This window comes from Eleutherodactylus coqui, chromosome 8 (assembly GCF_035609145.1).
Source record: "Eleutherodactylus coqui strain aEleCoq1 chromosome 8, aEleCoq1.hap1, whole genome shotgun sequence".
In the NCBI taxonomy this organism is placed as follows: Eukaryota; Metazoa; Chordata; class Amphibia; order Anura; family Eleutherodactylidae; genus Eleutherodactylus; species Eleutherodactylus coqui.
Window position 1 is genome coordinate 190,621,673 of NC_089844.1, and position 19,513 is coordinate 190,641,185.

The 19,513-nt window shown below is 47.0% G+C and overlaps 1 protein-coding gene across 1 annotated transcript in view; it reads left to right on the forward strand.

The window, feature by feature from the left end:
- DNAH7 (dynein axonemal heavy chain 7) overlaps nt 1-19,513 on the forward strand; it is a 499,785-nt gene that overhangs the window by 11,599 nt on the left and 468,673 nt on the right. The window contains exon 4 of the mRNA XM_066577151.1: nt 8,707-8,881. Within this exon, the coding sequence (XP_066433248.1) occupies nt 8,707-8,881 (175 nt within the window). The remainder of the gene's footprint in view (nt 1-8,706; nt 8,882-19,513) is intronic.

A 19,513-nucleotide genomic window follows, 5' to 3' on the forward strand; every position in this document is an offset into this window, starting at 1 on the left:
TTACACTATACAGGACAGAGCTCTGATGTGGGAGGTTGTTCTGCATATTAATGTTACACTATACAGGACAGCGCTCTGATGTCAGAGGTTGTTCTGCATATCAATGTTACACTATACAGGACAGAGCTCTGAAGTGAGAGGTTGTTCTGCATATTAATGTTACACTATACAGGACAGCCCTCTGATGTGGGAGGTTGTTCTGCATATTAATGTTACACTATACAGGACAGCCCTCTGATGTGGGAGGTTGTTCTGCATATTAATGTTACACTATACAGGACAGCCCTCTGATGTGGGAGGTTGTTCTGCATATTAATGTTACACTATACAGGACAGCGCTCCGATGTGGGAGGTTGTTCTGCATATTTATGTTACACTATACAGGACAGCGCTCTGATGTCAGAGGTTGTTCTGCATATCAATGTTACACTATACAGGACAGCCCTCTGATGTGGGAGGTTGTTCTGCATATTAATGTTACACTATACAGGACAGCGCTCTGATGTGGGAGGTTGTTCTGCATATTTATGTTACACTATACAGGACAGCGCTCTGATGTGAGAGGTTGTTCTGCATATTAATGTTACACTATACAGGACAGCCCTCTGATGTGAGAGGTTGTTCTGCATATTAATGTTACACTATACAGGACAGCGCTCTGATGTGGGAGGTTGTTCTGCATATTAATGTTACACTACACAGGACAGCGCTCTGATGTGGGAGGTTATTCTGCATATTAATGTTACACTATATTACTAATATATTACAGTATATTACTATACATGGCAGCGCTCTGATGTTGGAGTCTGCTCTACCTAATGTTGCACTATACAGGTCAGAGCTCCAATGTTGGAGGTTGTTCTGCGTAATAATGTTACACTATACAGGATAGCGTGCCGCTGTCAGAGACTGTACTGCGTAATAATGTTACACTATACAGGACAGCGCTCCGATGTGGGAGGTTGTTCTGCATATTTATGTTACACTATACAGGACAGCGCTCTGATGTCAGAGGTTGTTCTGCATATCAATGTTACACTATACAGGACAGCCCTCTGATGTGGGAGGTTGTTCTGCATATTAATGTTACACTATACAGGACAGCGCTCTGATGTGGGAGGTTGTTCTGCATATTTATGTTACACTATACAGGACAGCGCTCTGATGTGAGAGGTTGTTCTGCATATTAATGTTACACTATACAGGACAGCCCTCTGATGTGAGAGGTTGTTCTGCATATTAATGTTACACTATACAGGACAGCGCTCTGATGTGGGAGGTTGTTCTGCATATTAATGTTACACTACACAGGACAGCGCTCTGATGTGGGAGGTTATTCTGCATATTAATGTTACACTATATTACTAATATATTACAGTATATTACTATACATGGCAGCGCTCTGATGTTGGAGTCTGCTCTACCTAATGTTGCACTATACAGGTCAGAGCTCCAATGTTGGAGGTTGTTCTGCGTAATAATGTTACACTATACAGGACAGCGTGCCGCTGTCAGAGACTGTACTGCATATTAATGTTACACTATACAGGACAGCGTGCCGATGTCAGAGACTGTACTGCATATTAATGTTACACAATATAGGACAACGTGCCGATGTCAGAGACTATACTTCATATTAATGTTACACTATACAGGACAGAGGTATGATGTCGGAGGTTGTTCTGCATATTAATGTTACACTATACAGGACAGAGCTCTGATGTGGGAGGTTGTTCTGCATATTAATGTTACACTATACAGGACAGAGCTCTGATGTGGGAGGTTGTTCTGCATATTAATGTTACGCTATACAGGACAGCACTCTGATGTCAGAGGTTGTTCTGCATATCAATGTTACACTATACAGGACAGCGCTCTGATGTGGGAGGTTGTTCTACATATTAATGTTACACTATACAGGACAGCCCTCTGATGTGGGAGGTTGTTCTGAATATTAATGTTACACTATACAGGACAGCCCTCTGATGTGGGAGGTTGTTCTGCATATTAATGTTACACTATACAGGACAGCGCTCTGATGTGACAGGTTGTTCTGCATATTAATGTTACACTATACAGGACAGCGCTCTGATGTGGGAGGTTGTTCTGCATATTAATGTTACACTATACAGGACAGCGCTCTGATGTGGGAGGTTGTTCTGCATATTAATGTTACACTATACAGGACAGCGCTCTGATGTGAGAGGTTGTTCTGCATATTAATGTTACACTATACAGGACAGCGCTCTGATGTCAGAGGTTGTTCTGCATATCAATGTTACACTATACAGGACAGCGCTCTGATGTCAGAGGTTGTTCTGCATATCAATGTTACACTATACAGGACAGCCCTCTGATGTGGGAGGTTGTTCTGCATATTAATGTTACACTATACAGGACAGCACTCTGATGTGAGAGGTTGTTCTGCATATTAATGTTACACTATACAGGACAGCGCTCTGATGTGGGAGGTTGTTCTGCATATTAATGTTACACTATACAGGACAGAGCTGTGATGTCAGAGGTTGTTCTGCATATTAATGTTACACTATACAGGACAGAGCTCTGATGTGGGAGGTTGTTCTACATATTAATGTTACACTACACAGGACAGCGCTCTGATGTGGGAGGTTATTCTGCATATTAATGTTACACTATATTACTAATATATTACAGTATATTTCTATACATGGTAGCGCTCTGATGTTGGAGTCTGCTCTACCTAATGTTGCACTATACAGGTCAGAGCTCCAATGTTGGAGGTTGTTCTGCGTAATAATGTTACACTATACAGGACAGCGTGCCACTGTCAGAGACTGTACTGCATATTAATGTTACACTATACAGGACAGCGTGCCGCTGTCAGAGACTGTACTGCATATTAATGTTACACAATATAGGACAGCGTGCCGATGTCAGAGACTATACTTCATATTAATGTTACACTATACAGGACAGAGGTATGATGTCGGAGGTTGTTCTGCATATTAATGTTACAGTATACAGGACAGCCCTCTGATGTGGGAGGTTGTTCTGCATATTAATGTTACACTATACAGGACAGAGCTCTGATGTGGGAGGTTGTTCTGCATATTAATGTTACACTATACAGGACAGCCCTCTGATGTGGGAGGTTGTTCTGCATATTAATGTTACACTATACAGGACAGAGCTCTGATGTGGGAGGTTGTTCTGCATATTAATGTTACACTATACAGGACAGCCCTTTGATGTGGGAGGTTGTTCTGCATATTAATGTTACACTATACAGGGCAGCGCTCCGATGTGGGAGGTTGTTCTGCATATTAATGTTACACTATACAGGGCAGCGCTCCGATGTGGGAGGTTGTTCTGCATATTAATGTTACACTATACAGGGCAGCGCTCCGATGTTGGAGGTTGTTCTGCATATTAATGTTACACTATACAGGGCAGCGCTCCGATGTGGGAGGTTGTTCTGCATATTAATGTTACACTATACAGGACAGCGCTCTGATGTGGGAGGTTGTTCTGCATATTAATGTTACACTATACAGAACAGCGCTCTGATGTGAGAGGTTGTTCTGCATATTAATGTTACACTATACAGGACAGAGCTCTGATGTGGGAGGTTGTTCTGCATATTAATGTCACACTATACAGGACAGCGCTCCAATGTTGGAGGTTGATCTGCATATTAATGTTACACTATACAGGACAGCGCTCTGATGTCAGAGGTTGTTTTGCATATTAATGTTACACTATACAGGACAGCCCTCTGATGTGGGAGGTTGTTCTGCATATTAATGTTACACTATACAGGGCAGCGCTCCGATGTTGGAGGTTGTTCTGCATATTAATGTTACACTATACAGGACAGCCCTCTGATGTGGGAGGTTGTTCTGCATATTAATGTTACACTATACAGGGCAGCGCTCCGATGTTGGAGGTTGTTCTGCATATTAATGTTACACTATACAGGGCAGCGCTCCGATGTGGGAGGTTGTTCTGCATATTAATGTTACACTATACAGGACAGCGCTCTGATGTGGGAGGGTGTTCTGCATATTAATGTTACACTATACAGGACAGAGCTCTGATGTGGGAGGTTGTTCTGCATATTAATGTCACACTATACAGGACAGCGCTCCAATGTTGGAGGTTGTTCTGCATATTAATGTTACACTATACAGGACAGCGCTCTGATGTGAGAGGTTGTTCTGCATATCAATGTTACACTATACAGGACAGAGCTCTGATGTGGGAGGTTGTTCTGCATATTAATGTTACACTATACAGGGCAGCGCTCTGATGTCAGAGGTTGTTCTGCATATCAATGTTACACTATACAGGACAGAGCTCTGATGTGGGAGGTTGTTCTGCATATTAATGTTACACTATACAGGACAGCGCTCTGATGTGGGAGGTTGTTCTGCATATTAATGTTACACTATACAGGACAGCGCTCTGATGTGAGAGGTTGTTCTGCATATTAATGTTACACTATACAGGACAGAGCTCTGATGTGGGAGGTTGTTCTGCATATTAATGTCACACTATACAGGACAGCGCTCCAATGTTGGAGGTTGATCTGCATATTAATGTTACACTATACAGGACAGCGCTCTGATGTCAGAGGTTGTTCTGCATATTAATGTTACACTATACAGGACAGCCCTCTGATGTGGGAGGTTGTTCTGCATATTAATGTTACACTATACAGGGCAGCGCTCCGATGTTGGAGGTTGTTCTGTATATTAATGTTACACTATACAGGTCAGAGCTCCAATGTTGGAGGTTGTTCTGCATAATTAATGTTACACTATACAGGACAGCTTGCCGATGTCAGAGACTGTACTGCATATTAATGTTACACAATATAGGACAGCATGCCGATGTCAGAGACTATACTTCATATTAATGTTACACTATACAGGACAGAGCTATGATGTCGGAGGTTGTTCAGCATATTAATGTTACACTATACAGGACAGCCCTCTGATGTGGGAGGTTGTTCTGCATATTAATGTTACACTATACAGGACAGAGCTCTGATGTGAGAGGTTGTTCAGCATATTAATGTTACACTATACAGGACAGCGCTCTGATGTGGGAGGTTGATCTGCATATTAATGTTACACTATACAGGACAGAGCTCTGATGTGGGAGGTTGTTCTGCATATTAATGTTACACTATACAGGACAGCGCTCTGATGTGGGAGGTTGTTCTACATATTAATGTTACACTACACAGGACAGAGCTCTGATGTGGGAGGTTGTTCTGCATATTAATGTTACACTATACAGGACAGCGCTCTGATGTGGGAGGGTGTTCTGCATATTAATGTTACACTATACAGGACAGAGCTCTGATGTGGGAGGTTGTTCTGCATATTAATGTCACACTATACAGGACAGCGCTCCAATGTTGGAGGTTGTTCTGCATATTAATGTTACACTATACAGGACAGCGCTCTGATGTGAGAGGTTGTTCTGCATATCAATGTTACACTATACAGGACAGAGCTCTGATGTGGGAGGTTGTTCTGCATATTAATGTTACACTATACAGGGCAGCGCTCTGATGTCAGAGGTTGTTCTGCATATCAATGTTACACTATACAGGACAGAGCTCTGATGTGGGAGGTTGTTCTGCATATTAATGTTACACTATACAGGACAGCGCTCTGATGTGGGAGGTTGTTCTGCATATTAATGTTACACTATACAGGACAGCGCTCTGATGTGAGAGGTTGTTCTGCATATTAATGTTACACTATACAGGACAGAGCTCTGATGTGGGAGGTTGTTCTGCATATTAATGTCACACTATACAGGACAGCGCTCCAATGTTGGAGGTTGATCTGCATATTAATGTTACACTATACAGGACAGCGCTCTGATGTCAGAGGTTGTTCTGCATATTAATGTTACACTATACAGGACAGCCCTCTGATGTGGGAGGTTGTTCTGCATATTAATGTTACACTATACAGGGCAGCGCTCCGATGTTGGAGGTTGTTCTGTATATTAATGTTACACTATACAGGTCAGAGCTCCAATGTTGGAGGTTGTTCTGCATAATTAATGTTACACTATACAGGACAGCTTGCCGATGTCAGAGACTGTACTGCATATTAATGTTACACAATATAGGACAGCATGCCGATGTCAGAGACTATACTTCATATTAATGTTACACTATACAGGACAGAGCTATGATGTCGGAGGTTGTTCAGCATATTAATGTTACACTATACAGGACAGCCCTCTGATGTGGGAGGTTGTTCTGCATATTAATGTTACACTATACAGGACAGAGCTCTGATGTGAGAGGTTGTTCAGCATATTAATGTTACACTATACAGGACAGCGCTCTGATGTGGGAGGTTGATCTGCATATTAATGTTACACTATACAGGACAGAGCTCTGATGTGGGAGGTTGTTCTGCATATTAATGTTACACTATACAGGACAGCGCTCTGATGTGGGAGGTTGTTCTACATATTAATGTTACACTACACAGGACAGAGCTCTGATGTGGGAGGTTGTTCTGCATATTAATGTTACACTACACAGGACAGAGCTATGATGTGGGAGGTTGTTCTGCATATTAATGTTACACTATACAGGACAGCCCTCTGATGTGGGAGGTTGTTCTACATATTAATGTTACACTACACAGGACAGCGCTCTGATGTGGGAGGTTGTTCTGCATATTAATGTTACACTACACAGGACAGCGCTCCGATGTTGGAGGTTGTTCTGCATATTAATGTTACACTACACAGGACAGCCCTCTGATGTGAGAGGTAATAGTGACCCCCACAGCGGCCCCAGCGATAATAGTGACCCCCAGTGATAATAGTGCCCCCCACCCCACAGCAGCCCTAGCGGTAATAGTGACCCCCAGTCCCCAGCGGTAATAGTGACCCCCCACCCCCCAGTGATAATAGTGACACCCCCCCCCAGCGGCCCCAGCGATAATAGTCACCCCCACCCCACAGTAATAGTGACCCCCACTCCATAGCGGCCCCAGCGGTAATAGTGACCCCCCACCCCCCAGTGATAATAGTGACACCCCCCCCAGCGGCCCCAGCGATAATAGTCACCCCCACCCCACAGTGATAGTGACCCCCACTCCATAGCAGCCCCAGCGGTAATAGTGACCCCCCACCCCCCAGTGATAATAGTGACACCCCCCAGCGATAATAGTGACCCCTACCCCACAGTGATAGTGACCCCCACTCCACAGCGGCCCCAGCGGTAATAGTGACCGCCACTCCATAGCGGCCGCAGCGGTAATAGTGACCCCCACTCCACAGCAATAATAGTGACCCCCACCCCACAGCGATAATAGTGACCCTCACCCAACAGCGTCCCCCGTGGTAATAGTGACCCTCCCCCCACAGCAGCTCCAGCGGTAATAGTGACCCCCACCCCACAGCGTCCCCAGTGGTAATAGTGGCCCTCACCCCACAGCGGCCCTAGCGATAATAGTGACACACCCCCAGTATAATAGTGACACCACACACTGGCCCCCAGTGCAATAGGGACACCACACACTGGCCCCCAGTGCAATAGGGACACCACACACTGGCCCCCAGTGCAATAGGGACACCCCACACTGGCCCCCAGTGCAATAGGGACACCCCACACTGGCCCCCAGTGCAATAGGGACACCCCACACTGGCCCCCAGTGCAATAGGGACACCCCACACTGGCCCCCAGTGCAATAGGGACACCCCACACTGGCCCCCAGTGCAATAGGGACACCCCACACTGGCCCCCCGTGCAATAGTGACACCCCACACTGGCCCCCCGTGCAATAGTGACACCCCACACTGGCCCCCAGTGCAATAGTGACACCCCACAGCGGCCCCCAGTGCAATAGTGACACCCCACAGTGCCCCTCCCGAGACCCACATACTCACCCCCTGCTCCTCCTACTCCTCCTGGAAGCTCATCTCCTCTTCTGTTGGCGCATGCATATTAACTTTTTCTTCCCCACTTCTGAATCAATAGGCAATTCCCTGCAACCTGATTGGTTGTTTGGTGAATCAGCCAACCTAAACAACCAATTAGGTTTCTGGGAATTGCTGATTGCGGCAGAAGTGGGGAAGAAAAAGTTAATATGCTACGGGCACGCATATATTTATTTTCAGCCCCACTTCAGCACTATTCAGTAAATCCAGCAAGCACCCGGGCACACAGTGTGACGTCAGTGTTCTGCTGGATGCCTCCTCCCCCGGATGCTCTCGTGGAACCAAGTAGTGGGGGAGGGGGGAGGAGGATCCCGGCTGCACACTGAAGTCACAGTGTGTGCCAGAATCAGCGCGGCTAGCTGTTTGTTAGTGCCGGCAGGGGAGCCGCGGCCCCTGCTGGTATTCACAAGTGGTGGCGGCCGATGGCGGCGTGTGCTAGTGGGGAGGACTCTGCGTGCCACCTCTGGCACGTGTGCCACAGGTTCGCCACCACTGCCCTAAGGCATGGCGTTTGCTGTGCGTCTGCATCATATTTTGTGGCAATGGTGCAAAGTTTGGTTTGGACTTTCCTCTGCTGAGAACTGCAGGGTATTAGGAATTTTAAAAATATAAGGGAAAATAAGAAAAACAAAACTATAAAATTATGTTTAGCATGAAAACTTGTCTCTCACAGCAGGTCATCCTCTGACGACCCCGTCCCTTTAAGGGTTTGTCACACGTTTATTATGTTGTACATTTCAGGTTTTCCTGGCGGCCCGAAGCACAAAAGAAACACAGTCTTGAACTCCAGTTCAAAGCAAAGACCTTCAAAATCCGATGAGTTCTCATCCGGCGCCCCCCTGAATATGAGAAGCAGCTATTCCCACCCGAAGAGAGACCGCGAGCAGTTCAGGAGCGCCCTTGTGGACATCATCATGTAAGTCCGGCTGCACAGACCATGTATCTTCTGGGCCATGTCAGTCCGCTCATCCCCCCCCCCCCTCCCCGCTGACAACCGGTATTTAACCCCTTAGTGACGAAGTGGCCTGTTTGCGCCTTAGTGACGGAGCCAAATTTTGGAAATCTGACGTTCAACGTAGCATAACTCCGTAAACGCTTTACATATCCAAGTGATTCAGACATTGTTTTTTCGCTACATGTTGTACTTCATTTTGGTTGTAAAAAGAGACCGATATAATTTGTGTATATTTATTAAAAGCGCTAAAATTGGGAAAATTTTGAAAAAATTGTTTTATATCTCAAATATGTCCAAACATACTGTACAAATTTTTGCTAAGATATATATTTCCATCTGTTTACTTTATTCTGAATGCACACTTGAAAAACTTTTGTGTTCTTTTTAACCATTTAGAGGACGTACAAATTTAACATTACTTTTCAGCATTTTGAGGAACACTTTGTTTTCCTGCACCAAGCCAAGTTTGCAAAGGCTCATGAGTGTCAGAATAATAGATACCCTCCCTAAATGACCCCATTTTAAAAACTACACCCCGTAATGTATTCACTGAGGACTGTCATGAGTATTTTGACCCCACCGTTTTTTTTCAGGAATTAATTAAATTTAGAGGAGAAAAAATAAAATGTCATATTTTTGCAAATACGTCATTTTACACCCCAAAATGGATCCCCCTGTTTGTTCTGTATTCAGAAACATACCCATTGTGGCCCTAATCTTATGTCTGGATACACAACGGGGCCTAAAATAAAAGGAGTAGTCGTGGTCTTTCAGAACTGAAATTTTGCTTGAAGGCGTTTTAGGCCCCATAACACTTTTGTAGAGCTCTTTAGTGGCCAAAACCATAGAGAACCCCCACAAATGACCCCATTTTGAAAACTAGACCCCTTAATGAATTTATCTAGGGGTGTACTACCTATTTTGACCGCACAGTTTTTGAATGAATTCTAGCAAAGCAAAAGGAAAAAAATGTGATTTTCGTTTTTTTGGCAATTCAATCATTTTAAAAACAGCTTTTTTTGTACAGCACACGCATGAATGAAGACTTGCCCCCAAAATGGATACCCCTGTTTCTCCCGTGTTCAGAGACATACCCATTGTGGCCCTAATCTTATGTCTGGATGCACAACGGGGCCCAAAACGAAAGGAGTAGTCGGTGGCTTTCAGAACTGAAATTTAGCATGAAGGTGATTTAGGCCCCATTGCCCACTTGTAGAGTCCTTAAGCGGCCAAAACGACAGAGAACCCCAACAAATGATCCCATTTTGAAAACTAGACCCCTTAACGAATTTATCTAGGGGTGTACTGTGTATTTTTACACTACAATTTTTGAATAAATCTAAGCAAAGCAGTAGGAAGAAAATTACAATTTTCATTTTTTGGCAGTTGTATCAATTTAAAAACTTTTTTTTGTTCTAGAGCACACATAGGAATGAAGACTTTCACCCAAAAATGGATACCACTGTTTGTCGCGTTCAAAACCATACCCCTTGTGGCCCTAATCTACTTAAAGGACACATGGCTAGGCCTATAATGGAAGGAGCACCCGTTGGATTTCAGGGTACAACGGAATAAATTCCAGGCCCTATTGCCCACTTATAGAGCCATTGAGCGTCTAAAAAGATAAAGAACCCCCACAAATGACCCCATTTAAAAAACTAGACCCCTTAATGAATTCATCTAGGGGTGTACTGCATATTTTGACCCCACAGTATTTGAATGAATCTAAGCAAAGCAGAAGGAAAAATTTTCAATTTTCATTTTTTTGGCAATTTTGTCAATTTAAAAACAGGTTTTTTTTGTACAGTGTACATAGGAATGAAGACGTTCACCCCAAAATGGATACCCCCGTTTGTCCCGTGTTCCATAACATCCCCGTTGTGGCCCTAATCTACTTTTAGGACACATGGCTAGGCCCATAATGGAGGGAACACCTGTTGGATTTCTGGGCACAACTGAATAAATTACAGGCCCCATTGCCCACTTGTACGGAATAAAAATTGACTTCCTAAAAATCCCCCCCCCCCACACACACACACACTCCACGCCCTTTTCGGCGTTTCCCAAATCTTAGATAAAAGTAATAATGTGAACTGTGTAGTATTTCCGAAGACAGGGGTAACTACGGAGGCTCACTGGGATGGGCCCATGGGGCAATAAAACCGGGTATCCCCCCATCTCTCATGCTTTTTGGGGGTATTTCGTGACCTCAGTAGCGGGTATGGGGTGTAAAAAGTGGTGCTCTGTGAGTCTCCGTAAGCTTTCTGAGGTGCGGCGGTCTCACACAGAAGACACTCAACAAGCTGCTCCTGGAACTGCATGAAGGCGAGCGTTCCCGGGGCTTCTTGTAAATTACGTATTACAGGTAGCGGTCTGAATAACGCCGGGCTCACACGGCCGTAGGTGGAATCCGCTTGCGGAGGCCCGCAGCGGATCCCAGCTGTGAGCCCGGCTGTGACCCTGCGTACGGCCGCGTAATGTACTGCGCATAACTGCCTACTCACACAGGCGGTCATGCGCAGTACATTTTTTTCTGTTTGTATTTCCCGCGCCGTCGCTTAGCGATGACACAGGTACCCGCAGCCCGTATACAACGTAGTTGCGTATGGGCAGCGGGTATATCCGCGACCACGGAGCACAATGGGCTTTATGTTGCGGATATCCACAGTAAAATAGAACCTGCGGCGTTCTCTTTTCTGCGAGTGGATTACACAATTCCGACCCCACTAATGTGAGCGGAATTGTGTAATCCAATGCGATTGATCAGCGTATTACCGCGGATCAGACGCATGCGGAATCCGTAATTCCTATCCGGTTATGTGAGACTGGCCAAAGGTAGATCGCTACTTTTTTATTACGTGACAGAGGACCGCTCAACGAGGCCACCCGCCACTGCTCCAGGCTCTCGGTGACCGTTGGTCGCTGGGAGCAATTAGATTTTAAGTTTCCTGGGCTCCCCATCTCCTGTCTCCTACGAAGGCCTCCGGTAAAATGTTTCAACTCCCGTCACCGATCGCATCAGTGAGGGGAGATGAAGCTTCACCTTTTTTTTACTTTTACGTGATCGCCATTATCCATTGGATAACGGCGAACACGTGACCAGAAACAGCTTACCGCGGCCCCCCGTGAAATCTCCAGGCTCTCGGTTAAATTTTGTAGCCAGGAGCAGGGAGATTTTAAATTATCCTGGCAATCCACAGCTTTTGCGCATGCGTCCGCCACTTTGGCGACGTGCGCAGAAGCTGGGGTAAGGTCCGCGGATAAATCTGCGGGCCTTAGGTACATCATTTCATCCTCCCTCACGGATATGATCCGTGGGGGGTGATGAGACATAAGATTTTTTAACTTTTTTTTAAACTTTTTTTAACTTTTTTTTTTTTTTTTACTTTTTACCCTTTTTTTACACTTTTTTTTAACTTTACATGATCACTGTCATCCATTGGATGACAGTGATCATATCCCTGGTGACATCTCTCTGCTCCTGGCTACACATGGCAGCCTGGAGCAGAGGAATTTTAAATTTCCCGGGGCTCGAGCCCCTCTGTGCACGCGCCCGATGTCAATCATCGGGCGCGCATGTGCAGAGGGGGACTTCAGGTCCCGGAACATCGGGATACCGCTGAGGACCGGGGGTGAGTATTTTCACCTTCCCTCATGGATCGGATCCATGAGGGGAGGTGAAACGGACACTTTTTAAAAAACTTTTTCGCGATCGCCGCTATCCAATGGATAGCGGCGATTGCGGGCCCGGGGACCGCTCACCGCGGTCCCCGGTAACACCTCCTGGCTCCCGGCTACCTTCAGGAGTCGGGAGCCAGGAGATTTTAAATTTGCCGGGGGCTCCCGGGCTTCTGCGCATGCGCGTGACGTCATCGTCAGGCGCGCATGCGCAGAAGACCGCCGGGGGGTCTGGGAGGACCAGATTCATCGGGGGCAGCGCGGAGAAGGCAGGTGAGCATTTTCAGCTGCCCTGATGGATCCGATCCATCAGGGCAGCTGAATCTTTACTTTTTTTTCACTGTTTTATTTACTTTCTTGCAATCGGCGCTATCCATTGGATAGCGCCGATTGCAATGCCGGGGGGGACTGCCCGCATCCTGGGATGACAGCTCCATGCTGTCGGCTACCTGCAGGCACCGACAGCATGGAGCTGTCACGTCCTCAGGCAAGTGGGCATTAATCCAAAGAGGATGCATAAAACTGCGTCCTCTAGGATTAAAGCCCACTTGCTGAGGACGTAGTTTCCCAATGGGGCAGTCGTTAAGGGGTTAAGCCCAACGATTAATGATTGAGCCAACAACGATGTTTAGACCTGCAGGAAATGAATGGAAAGTGAATGATCTCTCATTCGTCATTCCGGCGGTGGCTGCATTTACTGAACGCTCATCGTTCCGTGTATAAGGGGCTTCATGCCTTCTCCATAGACCGTACTCCAATGGATGACTAATTACAGGCTGATGTGTGAATGCTTTGAACATTAGGTTTAGACTCTGTGTTAAAGAGGCTGTACCAAAATCAACTCTTATCGGGGGCGTGGCCAGCGACCAACATGGAGAGTCGCATGTGAGGAGAGCTCCCCAGGGGAAAGTCTAGAAACCGCATAAAATCCTGGCCTTTCCTGACTCCTGATGCCCATAACACCGCTAAAGGACTTCTAGATCCTGAGGAAAGAATCGAACCGCAGCTGGGACCAATAACAGCCTCCTGACACCCACAGCAGGACCGCTGGCCGAGGCAGAGGAGAAGCGGCGCCAACGCCCTGCTTCCCTCCCGCTCCCCATTTGGCGCCAACTCGTCTGACCCACCTGCCGGCAGGCTGAACCGAGGTCTGCGTGCCCCGTCCTCCCTTACCCGGCAAAAATCCCCCTTTTCGAGACCTGTGGCTTGCTGGTCTGCCTCTTCTGCCGGGCGGCGACCCGTGTTCGGTTGTGGCCCGAATGGAGAGGGACCCTCCAGATCCTCGCCACTGGAGCCGCGCCGCCGCTGCAGGACCTGAGCGGGTGTTGCGGTCCGCCTGCCGCTCCGGTCGCCTCAAGACCTCCGGCCGCCACTTGCCTGTGACACCCCACACTCTGCCACCTCAAAACCTTCGGCTGCCGCTTGCCTGCAGCGCCCAGCGGCAGCCGACCCGGACCTGACCTCGAGAACCGCGAGCCTCCGGCACCCATCTTCACAAGAAGTACCTCCGGCAAGGTCCCGACCGGAGCCGCGATCTGCTAACGCTCCTGCTCACCTGGGAACCGTCCCCTGCCGCCGAACATCCGATCCTTCACCGGTCGGGGGGCGCGGTCCGTCTTCAGGCTTCTGAAGCCGACGGCCTGCTGGGGGAACCAGCGGGATACTGTACCGCTCGCCCGCCCCGCCACTGCACAACATCCTGCTGTCGCTCGCCGGCGGTGCCAGACACCCTGTGAAGCGCTGATCGCGGCTTGAAAGAGGAGGAGAGCGAGAGACCCCTCTCTGAGGCAGGGGGATCGGAGCCGCGGCTGGCCCGTCCGTCTTGCCTGCGGCCCGCATCTGGGCTGATCCACTGGAGCCGGACGGACAGAGACACTCGGCGTCCCCCTGGAGCGCTGGAATTGGAAAATTCCCCCTCTCGGTCCCGGCCCTGCGGAGCCGGCAACGAACTGTGAGTAACAAGTGGGGGCAGGGGGACAACACATTTGCCCCGCGAAGCCAGTTCATGGAAATATAAACCTGGGCAAACAGCCCATAGTAAAATCCTCCTTACCACCCCTGAAAAGCACCCCTCGCTGCCCACACCGCTAGACAGCAGCGCCCGGGAGAGAGAACGGGAGACTGCCCCAAGATATAACTCCCACGCGGGCAGTGATCTATCTGCCGGACAGGCTCTTAGTCCCACAGAAAACATTAATTTCTTTGCTTACTCCAAATTACGACGTTGAAGCTCCAAAGACAGAAATCTATAGCCATTAGCAGGCACCATCGCCACGCGAAGCTACTGTCACCTCCCACTCTTGCCACCGCGACCAGTTTAAGATATGGACAATTCCTGTATAATTGTGATCCAATCTATTGGACCCTTACCCTCTAACAACTATTGTAACTGCATAGTTACAAAAGACTTTACAGTCTACAGCATCTAAATCCTGTGAGAGTGGCATCAAATCTTTAGAACTACCATCCAACATCTTCCGCAAGTAACAGAGCCTGAAGCTGCTTACACTAGGCTACTGCAGGGGGAAAAGACAAAGGAAAACTCCTTCTCTCTATTAAGTACCATACTAATCTAACGCCATCTATCATGAGTACACGTGCCAAAAGCGGCTCTGCAGCAGAGAAACTAAAAGAATTCGCCCACACCGAAAACTCTGATCATACCCCGCGAACGCCGCGACCTATCCAGATGAGAGAACTAGAAGACGACATGGGGCAACCCCCGGAACCAACCATGCGACAGCTTCTAGAAGCAATTAACACCTGCAAATCCTCTCTCACCAACAAAATAGAAGAGATAAAGACTGACGTCTCCTTGCTAAGACAAGACCTACAGAATATGCGAGGCAGAATGCAGGAGATGGAAGACCGCATCTCCAACGCAGAAGACTCCCTACGCCCACTTTCTGCGGCAGTAAAAAAAGCCATAAGAATAACAGAAATTTGTCAATCCAAAACAAATGATCTGGAAAATCGGTCACGCCGTAATAATCTGCGCATAATAGGCCTGCCGGAAAAATCAGAAGGCTCCCGCCCAGAAATATTTGCCGAGACATGGCTGAAATCTCTATTGGGCAACGATACCTTCTCCGCTCACTTCACAGTGGAAATAGCCCACCGGGTCCCAGGAAAACCGCCACAACCGGGAGCCCCCCCGCGCCCATTCCTAGCAAGGATCTTGAACTGCAGGGACCGAGACGCCGCATTACGTCAATCCAGACTAAAGGGCCCACTCAAATATAACAACACAACAATTTCCATATTCCCTGACTTTTCTGCCGAATTACAAAAACAAAGAGCCACCTTCATGGAAGTCAAGAGGAAGTTTAAAGAAAGAAATATCCCCTACTCAATGGCATACCCGGCCCGTTTGCGCATCGTGGCACAAGGAAAGGCGGTCTTTCTGCAGTCTCCCGCTGAGGCCCTCGAGTGGCTTGATATGCATCCAGAGTCACCGAGAGACGTTTGATCCTGTTACAGCTACGACGGGACTCTAAACCCAGTCATAATTTGCATTGCCAATACCCCTCTGACTTATAGATGGCGAACTGAACGGCTGTGGCACTCAAATCACAGTCAAGGCCTAGCGGTCGGACTGAGCCCTCTATAGGCTACCGGGATATCCCCTCCTAATAACATCTGCTACTTCTAGATAGATTGTAGCTAAATTGTTTTGTATTTTTTCTTTTTTCATCTATTTCTCTCTTTCTACTCCGTTTTCGATTGACAGCTACGCGAAAATTTAAGCAAGATGTCAAAGGTTAATTGTTTAAGATGTTTTAATCTGTTCCTTATCAATATTCTTAACAAGTCTGCGTTGACACAACTCGTTTTTCAATACCCGTCAATACTTTCCCCTTTCCTATACTCGATAGATATAGATAAAAAGGGTAAATTCCATGCCTACGTAAATACCAATGTCTCTAACATGCCTTAGTTGGAATGTGCGGGGCAGTCTTCTCATATATTAAAGGGGTTGTCCCGCGGCAGCAAGTGGGTCTAGACACTTCTGTATGGCCATATTAATGCACTTTGTAATGTACATTGTGCATTAATTATGAGCCATACAGAAGTTATAAGAAGTTTTTCACTTACCTGCTCCGTTGCTAGCGTCCTCGTTTCCATGGAGCCGACTAATTTTCGGCGTCTAATGGCCAAATTAGCCGCGCTTGCGCAGTCCGGGGCTTCTTCTTTTCTCAATGGGGCTGCTCGTGCAGGATGCCGGCTCCGTGTAGCTCCGCCCCGTCACGTGCCGATTCCAGCCAATCAGGAGGCTGGAATCGGCAATGGACCGCACAGAAGCCCTGCGGTCCACCGAGGGAGAAGATCCCGGCGGCCATCTTCAACCGGTAAGTAAGAAGTCACTGGAGCGCGGGGATTCAGGTAAGCGCTGTGCGGTTTTTTTTTAAGTCCCTGCATCGGGGTTGTCTCGCGCCGAACGGGGGGGGGGGGGTTGAAAAAAAAAAAACCCGTTTCGGCGCGGGACAACCCCTTTAAGCAAATTAATCCACACATTATAAGTTTGCAGGAGACCCACCTAATTAAAGACAAGGTCAACACCCTGAGAAAACCATGGGTCCAATGGATGGCCCACTCCTTCCACACCTCCTCCTCTAGAGGCGTCTTCTTTGCTTATCCACAAGTCTTTGAGATGGAACCCCATTAACATCCGCAGAGACCCCGAAGGAAGATTCGTATTCATACACGGGAAAATTGATTCCAAACCCTATGTCATTCTGTCTATCTATAACCCACCCCACAACAACCTCTATCTTCTACAAACGGCCATAGCATTTGCGCACCAATACCCTTCGGCGGCGGTGATTTGCCTAGGGGTTTTTAACTTAGTAATGGATCCAACCAAGGACAGATTCCATACATCCCCTAACACTACCTCCACTTCAAACTCCCCCTTGAGGCAATTGATCGAAGGTGTTGGCTGGGTTGATCTCTGGCGATTATATCACCCCGAAACTTTAGAATTTACCTGTCACTCCCCAGGACATAATGCCTTGGCGAGAATAGATTATATATTCAGTTCCACGGAGCTGGCGATCTTCCTCTCCAATATAACGCACTGTCTGCGAGGCATATCTGACCACAGCCCCATACTGTTAACCTTAAAGTTCCCTCAGCACGAGATAATACCTGTATGGAAACTGCACCCATTCTGGCTCAAGCTTATGGGGACAGATGACCAAACTCCCTTCCATATATCCCTATTCCTAGACGCTCATAACAACAACACCCACCCCGCCCTAAAGTGGGACACCCTCAAGGCCTACATTAGAGGATTCCTCAAATCCGCTATTACACATATTAAAAAGTCAACATCCCAGGCCGACAAAGAACTAGAAACCCAAACTATGGAAGCCGAAAAACTATACATATCTAATCCCACAGATGCTAACAAAATAGCCTGGCTTAGCCTCTTCCGACTCTATAAACACCAAATTCATGCTAAGGCCAAACGCAAATTATTCTTCACCAAGCAATATTATTTTGAACTGGGAAATCAATCCAGCCACCTACTCGCCAATTTGATTAGACGGGAAAATCAAGCCAATACAGTCCTTAAGATTAAAAACCAATGTGAAGCGGAGCTGACTGACGCTCCAGCTATTACAAACTGCTTCAAGGAATTCTACACCAAATTGTACAGTTCTTCCTCCCAAAAAACTGTGGCAGATACTCTAAACTACCTAATTGACTTGACCTTCCCAACTCTTTCTGCAGAACAGGTCGAGCTCCTGGAAGCTCCAATCACTCTGGAAGAGATCCAGCAAACAATTCAAGACATGGCTCTTAACAAATCTCCTGGCCCGGACGGCCTCCCAATAGAGGCATATCGTAATATAGCGAACTGGCCCCGCAACTACTAGAGACACTATGCCAGGCCCAAATAGATAAAGCACTCCCACCCTCATTTTACAAAGCCTCCATAGTAGTGGTATTGAAACCTGGGAAAAACCCTATAGAATGCGACTCATACCGCCCCATTTCACTGTTGAACGCAGACTATAAGATTTTAACTAAAATCCTGGCCACCAGACTAAATCAGGTAATCTTATCCATAATACATCCCGACCAGACAGGTTTTATGCCAGGGAAATCCACAACAATAAATATTCGTAGAGTCCAAACAGCCATTCAATTGGGAAAACAATACAACATGCCCTGGGCCCTGGTCTCGCTAGACATGACAAAAGCTTTTGACTCTTTGGAGTGGGTCTTTTTAGAGACCTGTCTGATCCGTTTCGGATTTGGTCCTCAATTTCGGCAATGGGTTAAAACAATATATAAATCCCCGAACGCAAACGTGATCGTAAATGGCATCCCATCAGCGGAGTTTCAACTGGCAAGGGGCACCCGGCAGGGATGCCCTTTGTCCCCAGCCCTATTCGCCATCGCTATTGAAGCACTGGTAATCCGTCTGAGAAACACCCCCAACGTAACCAGAATCAGATGGGCAGACCTTGAGAGTAAATTAGGATTATACGCAGATGACACAATTCTTTTCTTATCAGACCCATTAAACTCCCAAGCTATGATCCATATAGACAGATTTTCTCAATTTTCAGGACTGCACGTTAATTGGTCCAAATCCACAATCCTATACACAGACCTCCACCCAAAAAATGATCCGTGTGTCGCTAGATATGGACTAAAAGCGGTTTTAACATTTAAATACTTGGGGATGATTATGTCCTGCGACCATGGCAGAGCAATAGCGGATAATGTCAGCCCATTACTGGAGGATATAAAACATAAGCTCAAGAGGTGGTCCAAGCTGCCGCTCTCTGTGGCAGGGCGGATAAATCTTGTTAAAATGGTCATCCAACCAAAATGCTTATACATATTACAACACATACCAGTAAGCGTGCCTAAGCGCTTTTTTCAGTCCCTAAACTCCCT